This window comes from Colletes latitarsis, chromosome 11, assembly GCF_051014445.1.
Source record: "Colletes latitarsis isolate SP2378_abdomen chromosome 11, iyColLati1, whole genome shotgun sequence".
Lineage (NCBI taxonomy): Eukaryota > Metazoa > Arthropoda > Insecta > Hymenoptera > Colletidae > Colletes > Colletes latitarsis.
In genome coordinates, this window is record NC_135144.1 from 19,898,643 (window position 1) to 19,907,702 (window position 9,060).

A 9,060-nucleotide genomic window follows, 5' to 3' on the forward strand; every position below is an offset into this window, starting at 1 on the left:
ACAGTGTCAATTCTTTCAACGAACCAGAGAACATTTTTCTAATGATTTCTCAAACTTGGACACGCGAGTTCCAGAAAAAAGAAAATTAAATTACAGTATACCTCAATTTTTATCACGAGTGTAAAGTAATTCGAGTGATTATTTATGGGAAAGAAGAATCCGAATTTTGATGAAATTATATTGTAAGGCGAGGTACCTGGCGCGGCTATCTCGAGTAAATTATATGTCGTGTGAAGAATTGTTGTGTATAAAAAGTGCGTGGTTTGAGAGTCACAGTGAGTCATAAGGTTAATACATTTTTAATTGATACGTATGGTAAAAATATATACGTTGTGTAATCCCGTCCTTCGAACCGTGCAAAGTACACAATAATTTTTCATAGTACCAGTTTATACTTTGTTCGAGACTAACGAGGCATCTCGCCTTGCGTAGAATGAATATTTCGTAACAATACTATACGAAGACAAAAATAAGGTAAATCTTTGATCCGATCGGAAAAGCTGAGTTTAAAATATTTGTTTGAGAATGATAATTTAAGTTCGTTTGATTTCGAACGATGTATTTGTTTTGGAATGTATAGTGAAAACAGTAGATGTAACCACAGAGTTACGAATTTTACGCTATACTAATTTAAAAAAATTAGTATACGGAAAATCATACGCGTGAGTTTCATTTCAGAAAGAGCGTTCGCTTTTAACCACGTTTTGAACGGCTTCATTTTGGCATCGTGTTTTCTGCACTTTATCGCACTTTAACACCTGTTCTGAGGCACCGTCGCTGTTCGATGTTCTGATAATGTTAGAATTGTTAGTTATAGGTACAATCATAGATACTCTGTTAAGTTTCATTGCTTGCATTTCATCTCCGATTGCTGCTACTCTCTATTTTCAATACGTTTTACAAGTGCATCGTGAATATAATAATCAATGTTCTACGTCAATTTTACTGCAGACACAAGCATTAACATTCAACAAAATAAGGCAAATATTGACATCGTTAATATCAAGTAACAGTATCTTTATTTTATTTAGTTTTTCAGGTGATATATAATTTTTTAATTACAAAATCGATACTCAGCGAGAATGAGTTTCGTCTTTATCGACGTCTGGATTCGTCGTTCTTAAAGTTTCCGATATTTTTGAATTCGACGTTTTCTGGGTACTGACAACGACCATGCGTCGTGTCCTTCAATTAACACCCTCGTTCTGCATTGACAACTAAAATATTTATACGTTAATTATGGCAGGCAAGTTCCGTCGGCAAAATAAACCTGCATTTGTGCAACGTGTGCACAGACAATGGAACGCAATTCCTAGACGTGGTAAATAAATAAACACTGCCGCGTTCCCTCAACAAACCCTATAATGAAACTACGTTTCTTCATAAATATTCTATCAGGAGCAATGTTTGTGTAAATCTACGCGTAGTAAACGAGGTTTGTAGAAACGACTACGTACCTCGCAGAAACGGAATAGGAATGATCATTAAACGGATCTATCGCAAATTACCCTCGAAATTAAATAAGAAGAAAAGTGAAAATAATATTTAACATCGTTAGTAAACAATTCTTTGCACGACCGTTTCTAGTTAAAATTCTTTTTTGTATACGATATTGAATAAGTAACATTATTGAAATATTAATGGAAAAATAAAAAATTTTTCTAAGATTGAAATCAGAATAAATTTAGTGGCATTATTTTTATGTTATGAAATTAGTAAACGCGAGTTATCATTTTAATCATCGATCCTTGATTCCTTTATTTTTTCCCTGCGAACTTCATTTCGTTCGATGCTATGAAACAAGTTCTCCCTAACGAACCGCTTTAAACGCGAATATTCGAGTCCCACGATCGATATTATCATAAACGAATCATCTGAAATCCAGTTCTCCAATCAATTTTTCATGATGCAATATTGCCAATGTTGCATTCCTCACTTCCTGGACAGAAGTCTTATTTCCTTTTACGCTTCCGGGACAGAAAGGAGGAGTCAGCGAATTTTTGTGTAATCACCGATTTCTTTCACGCTATCAAAGATCACGTATTTCCGTAGAGTCCGAAGAAAGACAAGATGGCAATCAAAACACTCGATAAACGCAGGTTCCATTCGGTGTTCAAATTTCAAACTCGAATAAATCCGACGCTTTTAGTCTGAAAATAATTTCTTCCCGAGAGTGGAAAATCGAGTTTGAATTTTGATCGAATAGAAATTTTCTAAAAAGCTTTCGTAGTGACCAATTTTTATTTGATTCGTAAAATTGCGAGTCTTTTGTACGAGGTACGTTACTAAATGCTATCTAAAAGTTTCGTTTCACTAAGAAAAAATGAAATACTCGAAAATTCAAGAGAGATTGTTAGTTTCATCGAAGGAGCAAAATGGGTATTTCAAATTAATATCTGACGAAGCAAGGAAATTTATTAACACTCAATTCGACAAATTCTCAAGTCCCCATTTAATAATCGAGCTGAAGGTTAATAAACTGGTGCCGTAAGTTCTATTTCAAGGGGAAGGTGTAGTTTCTCTTGAAGCTCATCAGCTGGCATTACTACGTTGCGCTAATAAATAGCCGAAGTTGAGGTTGCGTTAATACCTTCCCCTCTTACAACACTCTTGCTCGAATTTCCTCCGGTGATATGCTATCAAGCACTTTGCCGATGCATATCGTCTGGAATGCGTTAAAGTTTCTCAACCGCGCGTCAAAGGGAAACGGTCTTGTAACTTTCTTTCCGCGAAATTTGTAAGCTTCCCGGCTCCAAAGCAGGAACGAGAATTCTTAGGGAACTTTTATTATCGGGGGATTACGGAATTCGAACGCCGTTGGATTGAAGAATCCGGGAAATCGTTTTAACCTTTTCGCCAGCCGACAAAGAACCTGTTAAATAATTTTCTGCGCGCCTTTGACTCTCAGAGAAACATTAATTGCCCCGTCTGCTTCCTCGACAAAACCAAACTTTTTTCTTAGAACAATGGACCTATCGATTTAAAATATTCCAAGTATATTCGTACTCGAATAAAATCCTGAACAAAATCATTAGCAAAATTGCTATAATTAGAGCAACTCGAAAATGAAATATAGAAAATATTATACAAATGCTGAAAATTTTGTGGTTGGTTTATGATTACCGTTAACTTCGTTGAAAGTACATTTCAGTTTCCTTATATTTTCCCATTTTCTACGACACGACAAATTTGCGAGTGAAATGCACGCCAGACAAAGAAGTTCGAAAGTTAATTTGTGCTCGTTATTAAGTTAGCACAGCTGGACGATGGTTCTAACAATGTACACTAATTAGCCATGGAAGTTAGACCTCGTTTGCATCAGATAGCAACGTCGGTGGATCATTATCATATGGATATATCCACTAACTGCACAGAATCACATGCCATTCAATTTGAACGGCCAGCTGTCTCCGTAATTATGGACGATGCAAATTCGAATTGCCAAGTATTTCTGCCCTGGAAGAAATTCTACAATAATTTCGTCGCGTTTACACGCGTGACGCGTTCGCGGTGTCATAAAAATGTATACGTTCGGAGCCATACGTTCCTACGAAACCGTTTCTTCGCGACGTGAAAACTCATGAAAATTCAGTGGCTCTTATGCAACGCGTTTCGTACGGTCCACACTTCTATATTTCATTCGAGAAAGAAAATATTACACTTTATATTCGCATAATTATACGCTTTTTTTGCTCCGCCACAAACGCTTACAACGTATTGGCTTCAAAATGTGCAATTCAAATATAAATAAATTCCTATTTTCCTGGAAAGAAGGATAACACAATTTCACGAAAGCATCGAAACGATATTAAATGCTCCAACTTGTACCATATATGGGTCGCGTGACTGTTTACTAAGAAGCTAAAAAAATTAATTCTCGAGATTAAATGTTAGAGAAAATAAATCTGAATTTTGAATTTTAAGTGTAGAAATAAATTTTGAAAGCAATGTTTCGTTTTTGTGGAAAATTTAAGAGATTTGGCATTTAAAAAGAAATTGGCAAGATTCATTTTTGTAAATCTTCTCGAATCGTTTATTTGGAAATTTTTCTGAATTTGAGATATATTTCGGACAATTTTCTCCCGTCGTTTGAACCGAACTTTCCGAGAGATTCTCAAACTTGTTTGGAATTGCCTGCTTTAGTTTTTGAGTCGTCCTGTAGGGCTGCAGACTCGGTGGGCGATTAAATCGGCCGTCTCTGGAAAAAAGTTTCGCAATGGAAACGTTTTCCAGGGTAATGGAGGAAGCGATAGGTAAAACAAGGAAGCTCGCAAATAAGAAAGTAATTAGCCGTAGAAGGCACCCGTGGTACGGGGGTTAATTCTTATTGCTAATGGAAGCTCCTTCTGCTGACAGGGGTGAGAGAAGAAGAGATAAATTGAAACGCCCTGGTTTGCGGGACACACTCCCCTAATTTAAGGACATGCAGTTTACATTAGCGGACCGTGGCTTTCCGCGTAACAGAAGTGTCACGAACAAAGTATCATAACGTTACGTGGCCGTATCGCATAAACTTTTTGGCGGGATCATAATCAAAGCTTAACGGCGTCTATAAAGGAAAATGGTATCCGCAGCTATCATTTCCAACGCCAGGATACTTTCTTCGGGCGAAACTTACCGCGACATGTTTATTGAGCTCTAACGCATCGATTAACAGTTACCTAGCATTACGCTAAAATAATAGCGTACGTAAAAGGCATGCTAATATTGATCGCGATACTAACGATAAGAAAAGAGTGCACTCTTTTTTACGATGATAAATAAAAATTGGTTTTCTCGAAAGAATTCAGAGCAACGCTAATGATACAACGACGGGGGTTGGTTCGAGCGCCGTCAAGATAGGTGTCGGAAACTTTTTAACGATACCATCTTGGGGAAGTCAGATTTATAGACGAAAGTCTGTCATATTTGATTATGACAAAATAAACTTCGTTTTTTTAAGGTTAAGATAATCGTGGTATGAAAATGTGGATTTGGTTTTCTGTATTAGACCAGCTTTCGCTACTCGGTAAATGATAATAAGAATCCTTCTTTGAATAATTACGAATGTTCTAAAATATGAAAACCTGATAATTCGACAGAAATATGTAAATTTAAAAATATTATCGGTCGAATGCGAGCATTACATAAAATAAAGATTATATATGTACGAATCCAACACTCGAAATATTCGAAATTATGCCCAAAGCTAATTCTAACGATTATCGAGTTTTTGTTGTCTTTTAAAGCAACTTTTGATATGATTGCAGGAAACTACGCTGGTCGAATGTCAATTAATGCCCTCTTAATCATGATGATGCATCTGGCACTTGTCAACATATTCAATTAACCGCTTAATTACTAGGTAAGATATTAACCATTCAATTTATCGATTTGTTCGTGACATATTTCGGAAATATCCGTTACTCGAACACAGTACTAAACTGTTTTACGCCGATTTTATGGGTTATCGGTAATAGAAGCATATCCTGGTCTAACCTAGCCTGATCTGACGAGGAATGGAGATCGGTAACATAGAATACTTTGCTGGCAAAATAGAGCACTCGCTCGATAACGTAGAATACTTATTACCCATTATTCGAATTAAATTTTCCCTGACTCTGAAATTCAATGATAATATTGAAATAGTGGAGAACGATTCGTTTTATCGAGGGACAAATACTATTTATCGACGAGTTAATAATAATTTCACGTACACCATCTAACAATTTCTTCAGAGTGCATAGTGCAAACTTCTTCCAAGACACATAATTCGTCCAGAAAACTCGTGCTATCAACACGCTCGGGGCATAGTCACTCCACACGTTCGCGCTGGTGGTAATTTCCGAGATAATGTAGTGGAAAGATCGTATCTGACCACACGTTGCATGAACGTTTCGTACGACTCTGATGGTAAAATATTTGTTTCCAGGTCGCCGCTCTGAACGGAGTCCGAAACGAGTGGTGAACGTGTGTTAAAAGTCAACCCGTTTCGACGTTTCGTCTTACTACGCCTAAGATACTTATCGTCAAAACACCGTGTCCCCGCGTTTAAATGTTGTTTCACAAGCGCCCAGACACACAAGCATCGAAGTTCGGTCAACGTTCGTGTTCATCGTTCAGCACGAGGGGGAATCCTGTTTATAACTCTGCCTACATCGTACGCGCTGTTTAGAGTGTTATTTGTATTCATAACGAAAAAAATTTTAGATTATCGCGGCCGAGGTCGACGCGACTTAAACCCAAAAGGGTTTTAGGTAAACTGTTGTACGGGGTCGGCTGTTTTTAAAATAAATCGTCAAGGGAGTGGCGTGTAAATAATGTTCAAGATTTGATCATACATATGTATATTACAGTTCGAGTCATAATTGTAGACTGTGTTTGTTATACTCTTCGTGTTACGTCAGATTCATAATATATTGTTTAAACGTATAAGATGTATGGAACTTTACATACACGATACACAACAGATATGATATATTATATAAATATATGAGGAAAAAAAAGAAGGCCGAACGGATATATATATATATTGACTATACGTAACTTGAATGTGTAATTATTTTAATATGTGTAAATAGCTGCGACAATATGCTGTATCGAAGTGCAAATGTCTATGAAGGAGTATTTAGAAAGAGAAGATAGTGATAACATCCTTGCTTAGGAAAATGAGAAATTGGGAAATCGAACGTATTCTGCGACAAGACGACCAACTATTGCGTTTCTTTTTTATCGCGGAAAGAATATTTCTGTGAGATACGAAAACATCCGAACGGAGAACGTAACGCGAAATTGAAGACGATTTCGGTACGTTTGGAACGTTACGTTGGCGAGGTCTACGAATTTAATTTATTAATTAATTTTTAATGGAACTACGAAGTTGCTCAGGCATTTTCGTTTTAATATATTTTAATTAATACGATAAAATGACCAAGGATTTAGACTAATACTCGTATTAGTTTCCCTGTGGCTGTTCTGTGAATTATAATACCAAAGATAATCGAAGAAGTGCCTGAGCAACCGGAAGTTGAACCTGTGTGCACCAAAGTTTAATCAACTTAGGCCTAATATACATGTTATTTTTCGCTACTTGCACGCTACTCGACTAATCATGTTTACGAAAGGGGCTAGTCTACAGGAAAGTGAAGTTTGTTTCCCGAATAAAAGAAATTTTTTTTGTACATCGAACGAATTCGGCGGAACGCAACCTATCAAAATGTTGTACGTTATCGCGTGAATGTTAATCGATCCTTGGCATTATCGATAATCACCGTCATACGAGCACGGCAAATTTGAAATCACTTCGTAACCGGTAACTTGAAACGAGAAAGAAATTATAGTAGACGTTATAGCTGTAAATAAATTGTCCTCTGGTAGCACTTCTAGTCGTTCGAACAAATGCCTATCAGGTCGACGAGAAATGAAAAATGGAGCGATGTCTGTAATTTAATTTCGTGTTCGGCATCCGAGAATTCCGATTATGTATACCGACGCTTGTAAAAAGGTTTTCGTGTTTGTAAAACTAAATACATTCTGTACCAAAGAAATCTCTAAACGATGTGTCCGTGTTATTATATGTTCCACGAAATATCCCTTTCCTATAAACTATCCTAGAAATCTCCGAATAATTTTAATTATGAAAATATTCCTCACGATTGTAAGTAAGAGATCATTTTGTAAACGTTCTAAGAAATAACAATTTTAACTTCTATTGACTCAAACGTTACGCAAAATTAATTAATTTCATAATCAATAATTAATGAGTTGATCATGTTCGATAATCATACTTGCTTTGATTATTACTCGTTAACTATAATCATTGATTACACACCAATCATATTCAATAATCAATAACTTGATTGTATGGTAATTATTATCATTAATCAGTGATTCGATTGCGCGGTAATCATCACAATCGTTAGTCATTGAGAGGTTACATGAATATAGTAGTTGGAAAGAATTTAATCAATCGATCTGGTTTGATCTAACTTTACTTTGACGCAACTGTCTTACATAGGCATTGGTCTATGTAACAGTGTGAATGCATGGAATTTGCAACCCGAAATCATACTAGTAATTCGTGTTCTGTGTGAACGCACCAATTAAGCGTATTCCAATCCCGAGCCTATGGAGGTCTTGTCTGCAAAGCTCAAATGGGCACAAAATACCCTAGACTCCGAGAACGAATTATTAGAAACACTGTACGATTATCGACCTTTGTAATTATATACAAATATCATAACTAAATATTATTCTAAAAAATATAGATTGAAATTAACGTGGATTCCATTTTATATTTATGAGAAAAGGGTGCCCTAAATAGAAAAAATGCTCGAACAGGTTTACCCGAGATTCCCACATTTAGTGTCTTACGAATTGCAGTGACGACAATTTTCGAACGACTATCGAATATCGATTGCTCTACCAATGAGTCCACTATCAGATTCCGGCTTAATTTATTTATTTTTATTCACGACGCGTGAAACGATACAACCACCTAACGGCGAGACGACCAAGATTACAGTGAAATAATTTCTATTTTCGCCGCAATATGGTGGGCAGACAGTTTTGTGTTGTAGCAACGATCAATAAACCATTCTTTTAACTGTTTTATACCATCGAGGAAAATAGAAATTAGTAACATTTCATTCTCAATCAGTATCGAAGTCCCTCCGTGAGCTGATTAATGAAAAATAAACGTGATTCGAAATGACTGACCTGGGAGGAAACGTCCTCCCAAGATGGCGTTGTTTGAGTACCATTCCTCGATAATCTAGCAGTATACTAGTAGATCTTTTACCTTATGGACTTTCGCGCCCTAATCTGACTGCCACACCGACCTGAAAATTCGGAGGTGATTTTAACGTCCTCTTCTCATGGATGGCGGTCAGTCGAGAATCTATTCACTGAAGGGATTAAAATTCATTTATGAATCTGTTGGTAACGTTGCGAATGATACGAAAATGGTAATGGGGGTTCGAGACCCCATAAAAATAGGTCGAAAAAATGCATTGGGTGAAAGATCTACTCGTATACCTCGTCTGTGTCAATACTCTAGAATCTTTGATGAATCAATGAAAA

General features: G+C 36.5%; 1 protein-coding gene across 3 annotated transcripts in view; it reads left to right on the forward strand.

Moving 5' to 3' along the window:
- Window positions 1-7,543, forward strand: part of LOC143348219 (uncharacterized) — a 404,100-nt gene extending 396,557 nt beyond the window's left edge. For all 3 annotated transcript variants that reach the window (XM_076778216.1, XM_076778215.1, XM_076778217.1), the window contains 2 exons: window positions 5,250-5,344; window positions 5,912-7,543. In XM_076778216.1, coding sequence (XP_076634331.1) covers window positions 5,250-5,329 — 80 coding nt within the window. In that variant the 3' untranslated portion in view covers window positions 5,330-5,344; window positions 5,912-7,543. The remainder of the gene's footprint in view (window positions 1-5,249; window positions 5,345-5,911) is intronic.
- The last annotated feature ends 1,517 nt before the right edge of the window (window positions 7,544-9,060 follow it).